At 38.7% G+C, this 23,064-nt stretch overlaps 1 protein-coding gene across 4 annotated transcripts in view; it reads left to right on the top strand.

Moving 5' to 3' along the window:
* SLC4A4 (solute carrier family 4 member 4) overlaps nucleotides 1-23,064 on the top strand; it is a 350,524-nt gene that overhangs the window by 288,752 nt on the left and 38,708 nt on the right. For all 4 annotated transcript variants that reach the window (XM_007446103.1, XM_007446102.1, XM_007446105.1 and 1 more), the window contains 3 exons: nucleotides 11,792-11,983; nucleotides 19,888-20,001; nucleotides 21,658-21,819. In XM_007446103.1, coding sequence (XP_007446165.1) covers nucleotides 11,792-11,983; nucleotides 19,888-20,001; nucleotides 21,658-21,819 — 468 coding nt within the window. The remainder of the gene's footprint in view (nucleotides 1-11,791; nucleotides 11,984-19,887; nucleotides 20,002-21,657; nucleotides 21,820-23,064) is intronic.

Genomic DNA, 23,064 nt, shown 5'->3' on the forward strand with positions numbered 1-23,064 from the left:
GCTGTGTTCCCTTCACTGAGGGTGACTGTAGCAGGACACTTCCCGTGTCACTTAGAAAGGACCGTGCCTCTGTCACATGATATCCTTTCCCATGGCTTGTAACCAAGGATCTTTAAGAGACTGGAACTAAGCTTTAAAAATGAGCTGTTTTGCATGGAAGGTCGCACACTGGAAGAAGACTTTTGTGTTAGAGAAAAAGGGGAAAGTGCTGTTTCAGACTTGTAATTGTGTTCCTTCTACACTGGATATGGAATCTTACCAAAGAATATCAATCTCTCAGTTATAAAGACAGAACCCATACATAATACTTTGTATTGATCGAGTGCCCATCTCTCAGGAGACCAGAACACTTCTGCAGATATTATATAATCAGTGCCCACAACATCCCTTTCAAAGATGATGCTTTGTATCTTTCCTGGACAACTCTCACTTGACCCTGTTTCTCTCTTGTTTTCATATTCAATGGCTCTCTTGACTTCTTTCCTTACTGTTTTCTCTGACTTTCTCCAAACTTTGCCTCTCTGTTTCTTCCATGTTTGAGAGCGTGTGTGTGTGTGTGTGTATAGTGTGTGTGTGTGTGTGTGTGTGCGCGCGAGAGAGAGAGTGTGTATATGAAAGAGACTATGTATATGTTTTAAAGGCCACATACAGAAGAGAGTTCAGTTTTCAATCTTCAAGCCAGTCAGCCAGCCTAGTGCCTAAAAGGATGTGACTAAAACACAGAGAAAAATACTTTCTTCTAGACTTTTAAGGAATTTAATTAAAATCTAAGTAAAAATTTAAAATATATATGTAACTAATTAAAACAGTAAGTTCATTTGCAATAAAAATTAATAAAATACTTCCAATGCCTTAAAAAGAGATTGTTTCCTAACTTGTTTTTGTAACTAATCAAGAAAGCTTTAAAATTAATGAATTTTTTAAGCCCTGTCTTTGGGCAAGTCCTGGAGAGACTCTAGTAATTGATATGTAATTATAATAAGATGTCACTATAAGATTCATGGAAAACAAATGGAAGTTGTGGTTGACTTCTGGTATGACCATGACAGAGGACATGAAGGCACAATAATGATGATAATTTAGCTACCATTTACAAAGCATCTACAAGAGACCAGGTGTTTTATACATATTATCATCATTATAAACCTTAATATGTATTGTAATCATTAACACAACCTACTGGGCATAATTATCTCCATTTTATATATGAGAGCAACTGAAGCTGCAGAAGGTAAATAACCTTTCTTGCCCTAGGTCACATAGCGATAAATTAGTAGAACAAAGATTGAGCTGAAGTTTGGATGGTTCCACGACCTGTGCTATTGCTAATGCACCGTGATGCTTCAGTGTTTGCAAATTGGAATGTTTACTATTGTTTACTTTTTTAGTTCCTATGAATGCTCTATACTCCAGGGCAGCAGTCCCCTCATGTGTGTATCAGTTGCACACCTTAATTAAAATGTTAAGTTGCTATGTCCAGCACCTCTAGAGAAGAAATTAGGGAAAAATATATAATGTGTGTGTATGTAATTATAAAGGACAACTTTTATTCTGTTCTTTGTTTCTCCTTTTCTCTATCTATTCCTTTATGTATACTTTGCATAAACACACACACACACATATATGTGATCCAAAAATGAGTGTTAGAGAGGTAATACGATTTATTATCATCACTTATAGCACCTACTATTGAGCACCTACTAGGGGCCAGGCTCTTTACATTAATTGTTTATAATCCTCACAATACCTTTGTGAGTTATGATGTTACCTGTTTTTTATAGATGAAACAGAGGCTTATAAAGGTTAGCTGACTTTCCAAAGGCCATATGACAAGTATATAGTAAAATCAGAATTTGGACTCAGGTCCTTCTAACTCCAAAATCTGCATATTTCCATTCTTTGGGGAAGCAGAATAGCATGTCCTGTAGAAGGATTTACAGATACTTAGTTCTCATGTCAGACTGGTTGCAAAGACAGTGCCCCACTACTTTAAAAACAGGCTGTGGAACCTTCTCAGCTTCCCATCTATAAAATGGTGATGATAAGAGTATTCCCTCAAAGATGCTAGAAGAGCCAGATTAATAAATAGGCAAAACTTCGCAGAGTGGCTGGCACATACTTGTATGTCAATCAATGTTAGGTACTGTTTTTATGCTATTTAGGTGTTCTTATCATTCTACTGGGCCGTTTGTCACCAAAACTCAGATTGGTGAAGAGAAGAAATTGAAAGCCACTGCTTCTGACCACCTACTGGGTCCTCTGTGTGTTTGGCCACACTAGCTCAGTTCCCCTGAACCTTTCCTAAGACCTACAGTCAGCAGGACTTTATTTCCTTCTTTTCATTTGGCCATAATTAGATCATGAAAGAAGGTGCTGTAAGAGTGACATGCAGCCCCTGGGCACCCATGAGACGCCCTCTCACAAGGCCCTAAGAACATCCTGTCAGAGGAAGGAAGGTCTTTTCTTTTCAGCTTCATTAGCATGAAGACAAGCTTTCTTCTTCCTTGTGGTATGGGTTTGTTTTCTGGGGGAAACGGCAGGAAAAACGGGGCATGAGAGCATTTAGACAGAAGTTAGAACTCAAGAATAACCACCCTTCAAGATAAAATCCAGATTTTCCATTATTTGCATTTATTGTTGGAATCATTGTGTCTTTAAATCTTCTCACCTTCATCAGTTTTCCCATTGATTTCTCACTTGGAATATCCCTTCAGCCTGCAAAACACAGCTCTTTAAAAGGGCTCTGTAAATCTTTGAGACCAGCCACAGCTTATCCACACTGTCTCTAAGCAATTAGTGTTGAGATTTGCTGGCTTCCACTTACCAGCTCTTAGAGGGAGAGAACAGATTTCAAAATCTAATGTCAGAAGCTTCTCTTCTGAAGATGTGATAGAATGGATCGGTTAGTATTTGTTTTTCATGTTAGATTCCTTTTTGTTTTCGTTTTTTATTAAATTGAGTTGTACCTTAAAAGACACAGTTCTTATGTGCTCATTGCAATGAGTTTTGACAAGTTTTTACCTCATGTAACCACCACACAAAACAAGGTATAGAACATTTCCATCATCCCAGAAAGTGCTATGAAATGCTCTATTTCCTGTTTTATGCCCCAGCTTTTTGAGCCTTGGGAGATCTTTCTTTGCCAAACTGCTCTGCCTCGCCCGCCCCCGCCGCCACCTTCAGAGGGCAGATGCCTTAGCCCTTTCAGAAGTAGCTGAATGCCACGGAGGGGTTTCTCTCTGCTCTCCTGCCCTGCTTCCCATCTTAGGAAAGTGGCTTTCTTGCATTTGATGGAGACTCTGGGTCTAAGAGGGGTTTCTCTCAGCTCTTCTGTTGAATCTCCAGGCTTTTCTGAACTATCTGTGCATTTGACAAAGGCCATTAGAAAGTTTGGTGGGTGGACGGACGCAGGCTTTGTCGACACCTGAGACTCCACAGAATTCCAACGTGTCACCCCAGACTACAGGCAACCATTAAAAATTCATTAAAGATTTGGCTTATTTCTCCACCCCTCCATCTAAAGTGCATTTATCTTCCACCTGCTACTCTGCCAGGGATGAGATGGCCATGGATCTCTTCTCTCCTATGAAACTCTTGTAACTTTGGAATTTAGTTTATTTAGGTTTCTTTGCATCCTCATGTCACTGGTGGAATTTTTTAAACTATGATTTTATAGCTTATCCTGCTTGCTTTTATTGTTAGGTTGGGACAACTAACAGTCTCCTGTAACTTTCTATATCTTAATCATAAGTAAGCAACCAGTTAGTTTTGGTATTTCACAACAGTATATATAACTACAGTCACAGCTCACATACATCCTGTAGACCATAAAGTAAGATTGCAGATCACTGCAAGTCTGGCTTACCCACTGCAGGGGAAAAGTCCTAAATGAGTACATTAACCACTTAACCTTGAAACTTTTATTTGTAGCATTACCCTCATTTATATGTATGTTTGAATATAAATATACATGTGTGTGTGTTTAAAGGCTTATATTTTACCAGTTGATACTCAAAGAGAGCAACGTAGACTCTTTTAATTTTTATTTTTGAATTTTTTTGCTTATTGTATTACCCAATGAAGCATATCATGATAGTCTACATGGAGATGCTGTTAATCATGGGCCTAAGGCCTGTTAAAGTCTCATAAACACCGCTTGGCCGTCAGACATGGAAGTAAAAGTGCTTTGATTTGATGTACCTTCAGGGTGATTCTAGGAGCTAACATTCATTTTCATGGGAAATGGAATGTCATATTAATCTTCTTGTGCATAGCATCCTTGTGATTTTCTCTCATTAAGAAAGTGAAGTGCAAAAACTTCTGTCCTTAAATCTCCTTAAAGAGTACATGTTCCTAACTTTTAAAAATATTATGGAAAATTTAAAACATGCACTAAAATAGAATAGTACAATAAATCCTCATATGTACACATCACCTAGCTTCAATGACTGTCAAAATTTTCCCCACTGCCTCTCATATATCCCCCACTTTTGTCTTTGCGGAGGCTACTATGGTGTTCCAAATTTTAAAATTAATCCTTCAGTGTACATTTTGCTTTTAAGATTTATAAACATATTCACTCAATACAAATAGGGTCATCCTCTAGAAAATGACATCCATAAAAATAGGTGGAAATTTCTTTTCATGAGATTGATCTCAGTTAAGACCATCAGCAACTTGGTCCCATTTCCTTTGCACCTTTTTTCTCACTACCCATTTACATGGACACTCTGCTCTGGTCCACTCACTGTGAGTTCCTCCTCATGGTGAGCATTCAATAAGTGGTGCCTAAAGGACTTACTGGATGAGTGAATGAAGCACCATATGTCCCCGAATCCGCATCTTTGCTCATGGTGTCTCTCCATCTAATGCTTTACCTCTTTGTTTCTGCCAACGCAGAAAGAAATATACACCCCAAGTTTGTCACTTTTATTCCCCTCTTCATTGGCTTTTGTTACTCCCTCTGTCATTCCTTTCTAGTTTTGTTGTCCTGCCACACTTCTTGCTACTGCCTTTTGAGTATGAGAGTTCTACAAAGACCAGTTCTTTTTTGAAGGTGCAGTTTAACTTCTGTTTTCCCTATGCTCGGTGAAATTAATCAGTCCCCCTTCTGATCTAATCATCTCTGTACCATTCATTTAGACACTTGCTTTTGATGCCTTGAATTATTAGTTAATATTTAAGTGGGCATATTTTATTTCTCCAATAAAACTTTTAAAAGTTGTTGTTTTTATTCTTCTTTATTGTTCCCTTAAAGCTTATCTTAGTTAGCCATGTAATTGGGGCCCAGTGCATTTTCTGTTTACTTTTGGCCACATTTTTCTACTTTCTCTTTTGTTACTCAAAATAGCCTATATCTAACTGAAATAGCATCACCAGAGTTAGACAAAAAAATAGGGTCCCAGTTACATTTGAATTTTAGATAAATAATGAACAGTTTTTTTAGTGTAAATATGTCCTACATATTGGACATACTTATACTAAAAATATTATTCACTGTTTATTTGAAACTCATATGTAACTGGGAATACTAGATTTTACCTGATGATCTAAATTGAATATTTTTTTTACTTTAGTTTTGTTCTCCAGATAGAGTAGATACACTGATAGATATCTTCCTTAAATATGTCAAATATTTGTGTCTTGATGAGTGATTTCATTCATTCAATTAACAAACGTTTCTTTTGGCGCCTGCTGTATCCTAAGTTGAATTCTTCCCCTGTCTTTGCTCTTCTTTCTTATTTTTTGGTGACACACAGTCCCTTTGGTCTGCAGGCGTTATACTTTTGTCATTTCTGTCTTCTACCCATCCTGTCAAAAGAGGCCAAATCCTTGTCAATCTCCCTTTCTCTCTCTGTATCTTAATCTTTCACCTTCCTTCCTCCATTCTTGTTTTTCCCAGCACTCCCTTTTTCCTTCCATACCCATAACTGGGTTCTTTCTCATCCACCACAAGCATCTCAAAAGTCTTCGCCAGCTCTAAAGAACTTGCCTTGATCCTGTAATGCTCGCATGCTCTAGCCTTTCCTTTTGTTACTGTATTTCTTAAAAATTGTCTGGAATTGCCATTGCAGTTTTTCATCCTCGCATATTTCTCAACTCATTTCCCTTATTTGAACTCCCCTCAAGAAATTACCAAAAATATTCTAGTCACAAAAAAAGCAATGAAAATAAATCAATGGATTTTGTTCAGTCTTCATCCCTCATTACCATTTCTGCAACATTAGACCCTTATCAACCCTTCCCCACATATTACTATTTTCTCGTCCTTTGATTTTCAACACTGTGATTGTACTTTTCCTTTTACCCATCACTCAAAGTCTTTTGTGGTGTTTTTACTTCTATTGCAGGTACCCTAGATGTTTTACACTCGTTTCTTCTAGCACACTTTCCCTTTGTAGTTTTATTAAATTTTATTACTCCAGTGATCAGCTCTTTGCAGCTGACTCCTTAGTCGATGTCTCCAAACTTGACATCTCTCCTAGATGCCAGACCCATTGGACATCTCTCTGAGCATTTGCACCTTATAACACTGATGGTCTCATTGAAGGGAGCTACACTGTGCTTGCAATAGGAGGTTAGAAACATCATGAGAATTAGAGATCATGTGCTATGAGAGTTCTGACAGGCAAAGAGGATTTCTGAGATTGTATTCCCAACTGTCTTGTTATTAAAGTTCTGATTTAATCACTTAAATCCTGTGCATAGACTTTTGAGGAATAAAGATCAAAGCCATAGAGAAATGAGAATCACCTATAAGGAGTAAAGGACAGAGTGGCGAGATAAAAGTCTCCTGCATTAAGCTCAGAGGAGACAGTGGTCGCTTGAACAAGAGTGTTAGCCATAGTTATGGGTGAGATGTGATGTATTTTAATACAAAGTCTTCACCATAATGTGACTTGCGAGAAAGAAAAGAATTAACAATGACTTCAAGGTTTTCTGTTATTAGAATCGAGGAGGATAAAGTTGCCATTAACAGAAATGGGCAAGACCCTAGGGGGAGCAGGTTTGAGGAAGATTAGGAGTTAGTTTTTGAACATGGTTAAGTTTAACATGCCTCTGAGGATGTAAGTACGGATGTAGAATAGTTTACTAAGAAGTAGGTACAAAATGATTAATCTTTCTCTGAATTGGAGAACATTTGCTGAGGGGTTAAGAAATCACTGTTAATCCTGAAAGCAGGAAGTTGCTCTTAGAGTGAATGAAAATTGGAGTGTGGTTGAAATACACAGAGAATGTCGTATTAGGAGGACAGAATTATCTCACTTATAACAACACGAAGGCAGTACTTCTGAAGCTTCTTTGCATCACTGCCTCCTTTGAGGTTCTAAAGAAATCTTTGGTTGCTCTTCCCAGATAAATGTACATACACACAATGTTTTACATATTTCAGCGGACTGAGGGATTTCTTTCTTCTTCATGTCACTTGACATCTACGCTGGATGTGGCCAACACAGTATTGCCTTCTTTCAGGAATCAGTGTTATTTGGTTGTACATTTTCCACCATGACTTACTGAACTGTAAACAGAGTGGTTTTCATGTGAAGGATACTATTCACTTTCGAGCATTTTCCGAAGTTAGGATCACAGTGATCTTCATGGTACTCTTTTGCAGCTATTTAAGTAAAAAAAGTCCTATTTGTAGTTGCACAGGAAAGTGAAGTTACTTTTTTCTGTGTTCCAACTGAGTGGTGATAGAGTTGAGATTGAAACCCGTGAGGGTATTTTCCCAGTCTGCTGCTTTGATACATGTTCAGTATTTCCATGAACTAAAGAAGAATCATTTACATCTTTTTGCTTGTTCTATGACTGAATTACAAATGATCAAAACCAGAATTATTTACAGTGAATCAACCAGCATCACAAACACTATTCATGAAATAATAAGTATAAAAGGCTGCCAAACAGAAATGTGTAATGTACTATTCTGATGAAATCATGAGATTTTTATTTAGTACAATAATGTAAAGTAACATAGGAGTCCTAGACAAGAGATTAAACCACAGTAGGCACACTTTTTCTATGAAGAACCAGATAGTAAATATTTTGGGATTTGTGCCTCAGTCTCTGTTGAAATTATTCAATGCTGCAACTGTAGCAAAAAGCAGCCATGAACAGTGTGTAAATGAATGAGCATGGCTGTGTTTCAATAAAACTTTATTTACAGAAACAGGTAGTGGGTTGTATTTGGCCAGTGAAACGTTGTTTACTGAGTCCTAGATTAAACTACTCATGGTAATTTTAGATAACTTTTTAATAAGAGATGGGTAGATAGATAAACAGATAGGTGGATAGATAATTCTGCTCAGCACCGGCCTCCCTCCAGGGTTCACATACTGTGCTTTAAAGCTGCTGACCTAAGGCTGCCTACATAGAAAACTTCTTGTGTTCACGAACATGGAGTAGATTTAAGTTTATTGAATGCAGAAGCTACACTTAGAACTTCTCTGTATCAGCACCCAGCCCAGAATGGAGCTCAAAAAGATTAGTTGAATAATCGCCCCAATCAGTGGAATAAGTTGACCTATCTGGACCTTTCTCCATTCTCATCCTTACATTGACCTATCTGGACCTTTCTCCATTCTCATCTTTACTTCACGTCACATGCCCCTAACCTGTCATTAGAGAACTCGGTGTGAAGAGAGCACAGCCTGGAGCAAAGAGTGCTGTCCGTGAAGATGATGACAATTTTTTTAATTGATGTACAGTTAATTTACAGTGTTGTGTTAGTTTCAGGTGTTCAGCAAAGTGATTCAGTTATACATATGTATACAAATCTATTCTTTTTCAGATTCTTTTCCATTATAGGCTATTACAAGATACTGAATATAGTTCCCTGTGCTCTACAGTAGGTCCTTGTTGTTTATCTATTTTAAATATAGTAGGGTGTATCTGTTAATCTCAAACTCCTCTCAGACTGAGCTAGGATTCCAGAGAGGTGAGTCAGGAGCTGCTTTGCGGTAGGCAGGGATGTTGAGAGACAGAGAGACTCAAGGCCTCCTAACCGTGTAAAGGCAGAACAGCTCAGTTTTGTCCATTTTAATTACTGGGGTCCTGGGTAAATTTTACATGAAAACGATGTTTCACTGATGATAAAAATTTCAAAACCATTAGCTTCTAGCAAGTGGCAACTTGTATCAGCGCAGTTTTTGTTGTTTTTCATGTTTCCTTTACTTAGGTAAGGCAAAATTGACCTCTGAAGCAAAAGATGTTATTTCTACGCAGAAGCATCTGTTTCATAACAAAATGAGATATGTTATAGTAAAAATTGTATAAATTGATATATGTGATGATTAAATCATAAGCTAATTATCTAACACTCTACTTTTCATCGTATATACATCATTAATAATGAGTCATGCTTGGTCTTAATGTTTAGTTTACGATATGGATTTTGCCTGAAGTTTTACAGAATTAACATTCATTGATACCAGCTTATGCAGAATAATAACACTGAAATAACACAAATAATATAGATGTCTTTTCAGTGATATTTAAGTAGAATTATTTTTAGCTAGAGTTTGTTTTATGGGAGTGGGAAACTGTGTGTTGAGATACAGATACTGAGATAAATACATGCTGCCTAAAGTTTTTATACTGAAGTCCTTAGTGAAAGATGGTGTTGGAGGCTAAAATTTCTGTACAATGACACAAAGAATCATTTCAGGCATACAAAAATGTGTTACTGGCATTTTAAGTTGATGTAAACAAGAAACCATGTCTGTCCTGCACATCTGTATAGTTTTCACCTCAACCTGAATCTCTGTAAGAAAATCAATAAAACTGCCTGTTGGGGTTGTTTTAATGCAGCTTATCTCTTCTGGGAGCTGCAGCTATAAAGAAGGACTCTGCTGATATTAAAGTGCTGAAATTAAAGTGACATTATGGTAAATTTTTGCTGGTTTTAAAACAAATCTGTTACCTGTTATGACCTCTAAACTTTAAAAGTATTATGCAAAAAATATCCATATGCAGAAATCTGAAAAACAAAAAATGAGATGTGATTAATCACCTCTCAGAAACATACTTTAACAAAAGAGTAATTGTGCAATTCAGCTCTTTACAAGTTGAAACTAATATTTCAGGGAAAGATCTAGAGTTTTTTTTGGTGTTTTTCCTGACTTATGTAAGAACTTTACCTTTTGAGCTCTATAAAAATATGAACTCTTTCTGGCCAGAGGTACTTCTTTTATGTGTGTGATCTTCTTTTATGACTAGATGACTTATATTAAGCGAATTCATGAATAGTAAAGGGTATTGATGATGCATTTGGTGTGAGGGACAACTCTTGCCTCCAACGGACAGGAAAAGTTTTTCTTTCTATATTTATTTGAAAGGTATTCTCAAATTACTCTTCTGGTAGCACATGACATAGCCATTAGCCCTGCACCTAAGAGAAAATCCAACATCACGGCACCGGCAGATTCAGTGTCTGGTGAAAGTCTGCTTCCTGGTTCTAGACAGTCTTCTCATTGTGTCCTCATGTGACAGAAGGAACAAGGAGCACTCTGGGGTCTCTTTTGCAAGGGCACTAATCCCATTCATGAAGACTCCACCCTCTTGACCTAATCACCTCTCAAAGGCCCTGCCTCCGAATACCATCACATAGGGGATAAAGTTTCAGCATATGAATTTTAGGGGACAGTAGCACCCCATTAGCATTGGTCAGTAACTGGCTGCAAGAGGGCATAACCTTCCGGGTGAGGCTGCTCTTAAGCAGCAAAAGGCAGTTTTCTAGAGAAGGAGACAGCTGTGAGCTGATAGCAGCTAAAACTCAGCAGCTGGAGGATGGGTGCCCAGGCCTTATCCACTATGCTAGCAAAAGGATTCTCTTGCATATTGGAAACAGAAACAGGAGTGAGCTTCTGTCAAGAAATACAGCACTGACAACATGACAGCAGTTCATGAGCCAGAAGAAAATTTGAAAATTGACCTATGAGCTTGAGGCCATGTAACACAGGGCTAGAGATCCCATACCCAGCTCCACAGCCCATCACAGCACTCTCCAATAATGGATTCTCTTGACACTGACCTGGAGTCAACAAGAAAAGCTGTATTTTATTAGGTTATGCAATTGAAAAAAGCAGAGATCTCCAACATTTTTATAGTTTAGTTCCTGAAGTCACCAATGTCTATAGTTATTTAGAAAAGAAGTAGCTCATTTGTGAAAGCTCTGGGTAAATTAGTTAACCAAATATAACCTTTAGAGCATTAACTCTATGGCCATCAGCTTGAAGCACAAGAATCTGTGCACTACAGAAATCAGTACTTTGTTTTTTGGCTGCTTAGTGCAGCCTGTGGGATCCTAGTTCCCCAAGCAGGGGTTGAACCCATGCCCTCTGCACTGGGAGCGTGGAGTCTCAACCACTGGACCTCCAGGGAAGTCCCATCAGAAGTCATTACTTTTTGAACAACAAAGATGTTTCAGAGAATCTCACGTTTGGAGACTTAAGATATTATTGTGTCTTGGTTTACTCTCAGGAAGGTTCACAGGAAAGAAAGACTTTGTGGTTTGTTTCTGTTGAACAGATGGTTGATTGCAGGGTTGTAGCACAAACCAGGTAACAGATTGCACCATTCTCATTGTATTTTCAGTAATTGATAGCCTCCTGGCCCCCCTTACCTGTTATTCCATTAACAGCTGCTCAGGTGTCACCTTCCAATGGTTTACCCTCAGGCTGTTTTACAGAGACTCTTAGCATAATTCCGTATATAGCCCATCAAGTATCAAAAGCTGCTTTTGTTGTGGCACAGTGTTTCCTAGAAAAATTTTCCTGTTTTTCTTCCTCAGCACCATAATGCTACCTTTGACTGGGCATTTCTGACGACGAAGGAGTGTTTGAAATATGGAGGAAAGCTCATGGGCAACAACTGTGGTTTTGTTCCTGATATCACTCTCATGTCTTTCATCCTTTTCTTGGGCACCTACACCTCTTCTATGGCTCTGAAAAAATTCAAAACTAGTCGTTATTTTCCAACCACGGTAAGTACCTGAGCTTTAAGTAATTTTCATTGAATTCCCACTGTATTAACAATAATACAGCTTTACAAAATGAAAAAGGTCCCTGTAATTCAACCTTTCCAATATAAATTTGTGCATTTAAAAAATTGCTTTCTGGTCTGTGTCTGTGTGCATACATATTCTTAATATAATTGTAGTCTATCTTTGAAAAACCATCCAAGGATTTTGCTCACATAATTCTATCCTAAATTCTGACTGTTGTAATTCCAACTGCACTGAAAGAAAAAAGTGGGGTGTATTCTATACAAAAATGCACAAGTTAAGAAAAGACATTCTAAATCCATAGTGTGTACTAAGCCAAAACTCTTTTCATATTAATCAGGAATTTTGACATAGAACTCTTTGTTCATCAGCTGCACATGAGAGTAATTGAGTAGTTGAATCATGGACTGTAGGAGTAAACTTGAGCCGTGTTACACTAGTACTGGTGTAAGATATGAGTGTCATCTGAGCCAACCTTTCCTTCCCATAGTGACGAACGCCCTACTATGGAAACACAGATAATTGAGCTGAGTTGTGCAGACATCCTGTCTCCCATTAATATGCTTAGGTGAGCTCAAAGTCAAAACTGTGGTTCCTTGAGAGACTACAAGATAAGACCAACATTTAGTTCATGGCATATTGTGTTTTTACCTGCAGAACAAAACTAATCCTTTGCTTTACAGTTCAGTTGTCACTGTTTAGGGTGTCAATACTTCTTAGTAATGTTGATTATACCTGATTTTTATCAATGAGCTGCTCTCCACAGCTGAAATCTCATGAATCTCTCCTCCTGTGTTCTGTGTAGAAGGAGCAGGAGAACTTTGGAAGACATGAGATGCAGTCAATAAAGTTCCTTTTCTTAATTCCTGGGAAATGAAACTGACAATTAATATATTCATTTTCAGCTAGGAAATTTTTTGACTCTCTGATATTTCTTTTAAAATGGAAAATAAAGGGAAGGTTTGATGATTGTCTCAATGTGTTTGGGTGGCTATAACAGAATACCAGACTGGAGGGCTTATAAACAACAGAAATTTGTTTCTCACAGCTCTGGAGGCCAGGAAGTCCAGGATCAGGTGCCAGCATGGTTGGGTGAGAGGCCTCTTGCTGGTTCCTAGCCAGCACCTTTTCACTGTGCCCTCAGGAGGTAGAAGGGCTGGGGAGCTCTGCAGAGTGTCCTTTATAGAAACGCTAATGCCATTCCTGAAGGCTCCATCCTCATGTTCTTCCTAAGGCCCCACCTCCTAATATCACCTTCTTGTGGGTTAGAATTTCAACATATGGGTTTTGGAGGGTCGCAACATTCAGACCACAGCTGTAATGAAATGTCCCGAGCTAGCTGGCCCAAAGAATGAAACATTTCCTCAAAGTGAAATGTAGGAAGAAGCGTTCAACTTTGTCTGCCTTAAATGGGCATCACCAACTGGTGGTCCACAGGCAGAATTCAGCCCCCAGACATTCTTTGTTTAGTTCACAGTTTGTAAACACACACATGCACACTTGGAGGCTTAGGTGGAACCTGTCCTTTGCAGGTAGTTACTGTCCTCACGGCTCTCTGTTGTCTAAGACTTGGCTGCTTCACACATTCAGATTAAGTGCATGTCCCTGAAGACATTTGAGCTTGTGACACCAGTTCACGCACTGGGAAATGTGCCTACTTGATCCGCCTCTTCAGTGGTATATTACGTGTAGAACAGATTCCTGGGTAGAGGTCTTTGAGGGTGATTTCTTCTTCTCTATTGAGGTTTTTCCTTCTTAATTATTAATTCATGGGGCATCTTTTTTTTTTTTTTTGGCTCACACTTTGGGAATTATCACCCTTTTTATATCTTTATTTGCCAAAGTCTGATATTATTTAGGCATAGTAGTAGGTAGAAAAGTAGAAAATTTGTGAAGCACTTGTAAATTGTAGTTGGCAAAATAATTTCAACCTTAAGATGAATAGTGACGAATTTTGACTGTTTATGTAGACATCACCTTTTTTTCCCAGTGGTAATTCCCAAATTGATACTAGCTCTTTAGACTTAAAGAAATTGCCCCTTATAAGAGCCCAAGCAGGTAATTTCTCAGACATTGATAAATGCTATTGAGAAATGTTGAAAAATGTTGAATATGTGAAAATAGAATAATGGTAGCATTCTAATTACAATTCCTATTGAGAAGGTTCTCGCATTGTTTACAATTGTTTACACCAAATTATAAAATAAACAGGCAGGAGAAAATATATGTGATTTCTAAGGAGTAATGTTTAAGTGTGTAGGCTTTCACTCTGTCATCTCCCCTACTCACTTCACATTTATAGCTAAATAATAATACATACATAAATTCATACATACATACATGAATAATAAGAGCATCTTTTTTTCCTCTCGTTTGCCAAAACATGTTTTCATTTAAACTGTCATTTAAAAGGATGGTCTCTATAGGTAGGAGCACATAGGTTTATAGATTCTTATACTTGTATACTATATTCTACAATTAAAACATATGCTTAAACATGATAAGTTAGATAGTCCTTGACTACTGTGACAGTGTTCAAGCCTAACTGTTACTGCTTCCTCACTCACACCAACAATTCACGTGAAACCTCTAAAATTGCAAAATGCTAATACTGGATGGCAGTGTCCTTGCCGTACAAAATGTCCGATTCTCCTTTAACTTACACAGTCATTGCTATCTTGCACTCTCATTTCCAAACTTTTGCATGAGTTGTTAGTCGATGAAGACTGTAAACTGCTGGGAAACTGTTATACTTTTATTTTACTCCTCACAGCAATTAGCACCAGGTTGGATGCAGGCTAGTACTCAATACTTGCTGACTAGTGGAAACCAGTCAAGTAGAGATAAATGCTGCAATTTATGGAAAGAGCACAGATGTAGGAACCCAGAAGCAGTAGATGCTAGTGCCAGCACTAGCCATTAACTAACAGTGTGCCCTTTGATAGCTAACCGTGGACTTTAGTCCACACGCATAAAGGGAGAGACTTAAAGAAATTAATAGATGACAGTTAACATCCTTTAAACTCTAGTATTCTATAATTTTAAAGAGAGTTTTCTGATTCCGTCTCCTAAAATAAGTTCTCTGTATTCAACTTGTACTTATAGCAATGATCAGGACTTACAGGTTCCCCAAAGTTCAGCACTTGGCATTTTTCGGGCAGTTCAAATTAAAGTTTAATTTTAGTACAGGGTAAGACCTGAAGAGCCTGCTAAAATAGCACCCCTACCTGCCTTCGCTAATTAGAGGATTTAGAGTTGAATACAAAAGTGGCCTGGGAAAAATCAATTTCCTTGACTATGAAGTTCAGACCAGATCCACTATCTTAGAAATGAATGTCTTACAATAAACACTCTTCAGGAGTGATTTCTGATGTATCTGAACCATATTGTACAATTTAAGGGGAAGGAAGGGGAAATAGAAGTGAGTATAACTGTACAGAACATATCACCCTAGCTGTGATTTTTAATAAGGTTAAGCAATATTATTAAGAGTATCATTCTTTCCCCATAATTTTAAGAAATGTAGTCCTGAATTATTAGCATTTGACTTTTTAGCTACTGTTATACCTATAGTATAATAGTGCCACACTTGACAAAAATGCCATTGCCAAGGGGTTCTACCAAATTTATATATAAATATATTATATATAAATTTGTGAAATAATTAAACTTAAATAAACTATTTATTTTGTTTTATTTTTTACATTTATTTATTTAATTAATTTATTTTTGGCTGCACTGGGTCTTCATTGCTGCGCGGGGGCTTTCTCTAGTTGCGGCGAGCAGAGGCTACTCTTCGTCTCTGTGCGTGGGCTTCTCATTGTGATTGCAGTGGCTTCTCTTGTTGCGGAGCACGGGCTCTAGGCACGTGAGCTTCAGTAGTTGTGGCTTGCAGGCTCAGTAGTTGTGGTACACAGGCTTAGTTGCTCCGCAGCATGTGGGATCTTCCCGGACCAGGGCTTGAACCCGTGTCCCGTGCGTTGGCAGGCAGGTTCATAACCACTGCACCACCAGGGAAGCCCAAACTATCTGTAGTTTCCCGTGGCTGCTGTATCAAATTACCAGAAACACGATGGCTTAAAACAACACATTTACTGTCTTGAGATCTGGAGGTCAGAAGTCTGAAATATATCTCAACGGGCTAAAATCAAGGTGTTGGCAGGGCTGTGTTCTTTCTGAAGCCTCTGGGTGAGACTGTCTTTCCTTGCCTTTTCCAGCTTCTAGAGGCTGCCCATATTCCTTGGTTCTTGGCCTTTTCCTCCATCTTCAAAGCCAGCAGTGGCCAGTCAAGTCTTTCTCACGCTGCATCACTCTGACACAGATTCTCCTGCCTCCCCTTTCACTTACAGCGATTCTTGTGATTACACTGGACCTACTGGAATAATCCTGGATGGTTTCCCTAATCGCGAGATCGTCTGATTAGTAGCCTTAATTCTGTCGGCAACTCTGATTCTCCCTAGCCGTGTAACATTACATATTCACAGGTTCCAGGAATTAGGCATCTTTAGAGGGGCATTACTCTGCCTTCTACATTATCTGACCTAAATTTTAACATGATTATTCTGGGTGATACCTTGGCAGTGTCCTCAAGTTGGTGAGTATAGAGACAGGAAGCAGGAACCATATGAGATAAAGTGGTGGTTTAGATAAGGGTGGGAATAGCAATGGAGGTTATGAGAAGAGACAGGATCCCGGATATGTTTTGAACGTAATTTGCTGACCTGTTGGATGTAGGATGTGAGAGAAAGAGAAGAGTTGCATGGATAGTCCAAAGTTTTGGGCCTAAGCGATAGGAAAAAAATAATCTGCCGTTAATTAAAATGAAGAAAACTACTGAAAGAGCAGGTTTCGGGCTTCAGTGCTCAGTTTATGGAAGGCTGAGAATGGCTCCTCTCCTAAGAAAGAAGCAGCATTTCCCCGGTGCCTGGTAGTGATTCTGGTCAGGCAGATCTGTCCCCTAGAAGGGCCAGAGGTGCGGGCCCTAGGGGCATTTCTACTAAGAAATGGCCAGTTGGATTCATTTGCTACCCTCTACTTCCCTTCTCCTGTTTATGGGTGGACAAAAAAAGGAGGAGCAGTGCCTTTTTAATAACCATCGCCCTCTTTAGAAAGAACAACTTGTAGGATATCTGAGCTGTCAACAAGTTGGATCTGCTGAGTAAGGATTGGGAGGGTGATAAAGAAGAGAGAACTTTTTTGCCTTGGCAGTGACCTCTGGTCTTGCAGTGATTCATGACCTACCGGACCAGAGAGGCTGCTGTAACATCTTAATATACTCCTGAGCCTGCTTCAACAACGAGCGTCTCTTGCCAGACCATCCTGAGCTGCCCGTGTGAAAATTTACTTGCACAAAACTTAAGAAAATGGGTGTTTCCTCCCGTACTGAGCCCCTGGGAAGCATCCTTTTTCTGCAGGGATTCCAGATACTTCCAACCAAAATGAGCTCTGAGTGGCAGTTTCATATTATTACTGGGTTTTTATTTCTTGTTTCTTGGAATTCAAGATTTCTTTCAGAGACCTCCTGACAGTAGATTATTTAGTTAGTCCAGTGGTTTCTGCAGCCAAAGAGGCTTTGTGGAACTTGAAATAACCTGAGTTAATGTATATTAGGAGAGTTTGATGCTGCAGGTGCTGTGCTAAAAAGCACTTTCATGGCTTATCCTATGTAATTCTTATGACAGACCGATGAAGTTGTAGGGATTATTTTGGCTACATTTTGCAGTTGGAGTAATTAAAGCTAAGAAAGGATAAGTATTTACAAGTGGGAAATAATGGTACTGGAGTTCCAACCCAGGTAATCTGACTATAGAAACCGTGTGCTTCTAACTGCTGTACTATATGTTTTCCCCAAATTGATCCCTGCCATCTATTTGTGCTTGGTGTTAAATTGCCCCTAAAAGTCCCATAGCTGGCTCTCTGCTCCTCTGTGTGTACTTCTCCAGAAAGCTAAACCAGTCCTCCAAGAGGGAAAGGAACTTCTGGCCAAATGGCCATCTTTGATCCTGCTGCTAGTACCCAAGGCTTCTGATACCTGGTCACGGTCAAGAATTGAGCACTACTGGGCTCCCCTGGTGGCGCAGTGGTTGAGCGTCCGCCTGCCGATGCAGGGGACACGGGTTCGTGCCCCAGTCCGGGAAGATCCCACATGCCGCGGAGTGGCTGGGCCCGTGAGCCATGGCCGCTGAGCCTGCGCGTCCGGAGCCTGTGCTCCGCAACGGGAGAGGCCACAACAGTGAGAGGCCCGCGTACCGCAAAAAAAATAAAAAGAATTGAGCACTACCATGTCCTTCACACCCACGTCGCCAAGTAATTCCATTCTCCACTTCAGTTTCTATTGAACACCTGATTGCAGTAGTCCTACTACGCTTTCCAAAGACCCTCTGTCCTGAGAACTGTGCAGCCACTCAGCCCATCACTGATCTCTCTTAACCTAGCAGCACCAGAAAGCTGACTGCTTACTCTGAGATTACGTGATCACTGCTGAATAAATCCTGATTTCGTTTAGGAGCAGCCTTCCCCATGTATGACTTGACTGTGAACTTCATGAAGACATGGATTGTGTCTGTTTTGTTTACTGTGGTATCCCTAGTGCCAAGCAAAGTATTAGGTACTTACAGTTGGCCCTCCGTTTTCACAGAAGCAGAAGCCGTGAATACAGAGGGCTGAATGTGCTAAGTAAATTTTTGTTGAATGATCAAATTATGCACAACCATGTGTACATACCTTACAGGGAAACTCAGCTGTCTGTGCTATAGTAATGCTCGTAGGCCACTGTTAGTGCCACTAGACACCGCAGAGGAACTGCCAACCAACTAAATGGTCCCATGTGTGGCTACTGACTCAGAAATGGCCATTCTGCACCCACTCCATGGGAAAGGTTTGGGTTTAATGCACTCCCATAAAACCCAGCCCTTGTCCTGACTAGAGGCAGGTACTTAGGAAGTTTAGTTGACCACACTTAAGAAGTGGGGTGGAGGGCTTCCCTGGTGGCGCAGTGCTTGAGAGTCCGCCTGCCGATGCAGGAGACGCGGGTTCGTGCCCCGTTTCGGGAAGATCCCACATGCCGCGGAGCGGCTGGGCCCGTGAGCCATGGCCACTGAGCCTGCGCGTCCGGAGCCTGTGCTCCGCAAATGGGAGAGGCCACAACAGTGAGAGGCCCGCATAACGCAAGAAAAAAAAAAAAAAAAGTCTAATATTACATTTTACTTTTTTTCCCTTAAAGAAGTGGGTGGAGAAAGAGATGCTCCACATACAAGAGATTTTAAGCACTAGCGTAGAGTGAAAAATATTTTCTTTGGCAAAGTTAGTGAAACCATCAGATTTCTGTCTTCCATTGCTTTTTTTTCCTCTGAGGTCTTAAGCCTGTTCATTGGACTGGAACTGTAACACTTTCCCTGCTTGGTTCTTGGAGTTTTCAGGTTACCTGTGGAATTTATCTTGCTCTGTACTCACAATGCTACCTCCCAAATAATAAACAGAATTCTGAATTTTTGTGCAGATTTTATAATATGCCTTGAGATTTCATCCTTATTCTGGTCTCCTTTGTATTGCATACAGGAAGAGTGTTTGTACAGTACCTCAAGGATATATGATCTTCGCTTCCCCTGCCTACACACACACACACACACACTCTCTCTCTCTCTCTCTCTCTCTCTCTCTCTCACCTGTTCTGTGCAATTAGATTATTTCTGGCCAGGTAAGAAAGTGATGCAAAAGCAATTTTAAAAATAATCTCTCTGCAGTACGACACCTCCTTTAATTTGTTAATAAAGCTGTTAGTATAAACTGTTAGGAAATATAGAATTCTTCATTCACTTCAAACAGAGGCAGATATATATATATCCAGTGCCTAATGGTCCCTGGTTTCTTTTTTATTTTCTCAGGCAAGGAAACTGATCAGTGACTTCGCCATTATCTTGTCCATTCTCATCTTTTGTGTAATAGATGCCCTGGTAGGTGTGGATACTCCAAAACTGATTGTGCCAAGTGAGTTCAAGGTAGGTGAACTTGTCTTTTGGTCATTCCTGGAATTCTTCGGTTTTCTTTCCTTTCCCCTATTCTAGTTTGTTGTATTTTCTCTTTGAGTTAGTTTTATACAGTTGTCCGTTTCTTTATTTTATAAATGGTCAATCACTAGGTGCATATATACATTTTGTCTATTTTTTCACTAAAATTAAATGCCTGACTAGGACTAAATGCAAGGTTCACATTATATTGATTTTTATTGGGCATACCTTATGATAACATTATAAACTCTGCTTTATATTTTTAGAGTATTTAAAAATATCCAGAGTATTTTCAACTGGATATTTCAAGGTTATCAACTTATAACCTTGACCCATATAATAATTCTAGGTTGCAATGTAACTATCATCATCCTGATTTTGTGAAGTTGAGATTGAAGCTTATAAAAATTAAGTAAAATACCTAAGGTTACATTACTAATTCAGTGCTCTTTTCCTGCCACCAAACTACCTGCCATATACACACATGCGTATATATAATGAGCATTTTAATTATTACAAAGATATAGGAATTATTCATTTTATAAACCTGTGGGTATGTACAAGCCTAATGGGTAATATTTACATTTCATTCATTCTTAAGTATCCCTATCTAATTTTTCACCACAAGTCTTTCACTTATTTTCTAGAACACTCCTAACCTCTCTCTCCATCACTGAGAACCATATATTTGCTAAGAAAAATTAAACGAACTGCAGTTTTAGCTTAATGACTACCTGATGAGGAAGGGATGTCTGTGTTATAGCAAACAAAATGTTTTTTGCATTTTCTCTGCCATGATATATTTATTAGCAAAGGTAAGTGCTCATTTATTCAGTCATTAGTTAAGTCAGTATTTATTGAATGCTTGTTTTGAGTCAAGCCCTATACTGGGAATTTGAAATGCATTGAAGAGCAAGACAAAGTTCCTTTCCTTATAAGCTCACAACCTGGTAAAGGTAGTAAAATGTGAATAGATTCAGTGATGGAGTTATGAGCAAAGTGAGACAGAAATATCTTCAGAGGAGAAGTGAAGCTTTCTTCATAGTAAATGTGGAGAAAATAATTCATAGTTAGGATTCTGTTTTAGTTTATTTATATTGTTTAAAATTAGGAAAAGAATAGGAAAATATGAAAAAAGGTCAGGGTATTTAAATAAGCTTAATTATAACATATAAAATATTTGTCGCTTTTTATGTATTATATCATGAAACGATTGCAATTTGGCAGTAGTAAAAACAACTTCTGTATAATTGCTAAAACCCATGAACAAAATTCATGGTTGTTTTGTAATTTCTTGCCTACCTCCTTACTGAATATTACATTTGGGTTTTTCTTATGGCCACCCCTTAAACTTAAATCACTTTCTTCCATCCTGATTCTTATCTTGGAGCATCCTAAATGTGAAAATTGGCATTTACTTCTTTTCCATCACCGTATAGTCTCAGTTTCCTTCATTTAAAACATTGCCTTAAAAATAACCTCCTTTAGGAAGTTCTTGCTGAATAATCTTTGTACAAGCTATCAGTAAAACTATTTGTTTTTTAATATGTTGGCTCTCCATATATAAAAGTGTGTCTCCCCCACTGATCTTTCACCAAGTAGTGTGTATTAATATTGTTTTAAAAAATGTTTTCTCTCTACTTAAAGCCAACAAGTCTAAACCGAGGTTGGTTTGTTCCACCATTTGGAGGAAACCCCTGGTGGGTGTACCTTGCAGCTGCTATACCTGCTTTGTTGGTCACCATTCTCATTTTCATGGACCAGCAAATCACAGCTGTGATTGTAAACAGGAAAGAACATAAACTCAAGGTAAATCTTCATAATAATGGTTATCACTGCCTTCTACTTTCTTTTTTGGTGCTTGAAAATATTAAATGCTTCAAAAGCAGGATAGTTTTATGGGAATTACAGCTTATGTTCTTTAAGACTTCGCAGAGTCATAGATCACCCTGTGTGGACACATCTTCTCAATATAATACTTTTGGAAGACCTCATTTAAACCTGAAAAAGTTGTTTCAAATCATATTTTCTTCACCATCTGAGAGGGCGATGTAAACTGTTTACCACTCAGCCACTGTTATCCTTCATCTGATTTTAATACAGTAACTGTCCTTAATGAAGACAAAGACAAATGCTTTCTCTGAAACTATTAAGATTAAAATATGAGTTTTCTTCTTTAACCTGTCGAATTGGTGAGTTATATTAATAGATTTTATAATGTTGAACCAACCTTGAAACCTGGCAGATATATAGTTTCTTTCTTACACACAATTGGACTTGGTTTGTTAATATATATATTATAATATGTAATATAATATATATTGCTTATATATGTATATGTACATGTATATGTGTATATATGTATATATGTGTGTGTGTGTGTGTATATACGATTTTTTGCATCTCTGTTTAAGAGTGACATTGGCCTGCATTTTTCCTTTCTTATACTGTCCCTGTCTGGTTTTGGTATCAGAAATATGCTATCCTTATAAGATGAGCTGGAGAGTATTTCTGCTTCTATTCCACTCCCATCCCATTCTCTGAAATAGAATATAATAGTCTCTTTATTGTGTATAATATGTCAATTATCTTTTCTTTGAATGATCAGACAAGTTGTTAAACTACCTGGGCCAGGTGGTTTCTGTATGGAACTGTAAAACTGGTGATCAAAATGTTTTGATGGCTATGAGACATTCAGAATTTCTATTTTTCAATTTTAGTAACTTATACTTTTCTAGATTTTCCCTTTTTTTTTCTATTTTAAAATTTATTGCAATGTTGTTTATAATATTATCATTTGTCATTTTTGTAATCTGAATCTGTTATTTTTCCCTTTAAAATCTTAATATTATTGGGCTTCCCTGGCGGCACAGTGGTTGAGAGTCCGCCTGCCGATGCAGGGGACACGGGTTCGTGTCCCGGTCCGGGAAGATCCCACATGCCGCGGAGCGGCTGGGCCCATGAGCCATGGCCGCTGAGCCTGCACGTCCGGAGCCTGTGCTCCGCAACGGGAGAGGCCACAACAGTGAGAGGCCCGCGTACCGCAAAATATAT

This window comes from Lipotes vexillifer, unplaced genomic scaffold, assembly GCF_000442215.2.
Source record: "Lipotes vexillifer unplaced genomic scaffold, Lipotes_vexillifer_v1.1 scaffold933, whole genome shotgun sequence".
In the NCBI taxonomy this organism is placed as follows: domain Eukaryota; kingdom Metazoa; phylum Chordata; class Mammalia; order Artiodactyla; family Lipotidae; genus Lipotes; species Lipotes vexillifer.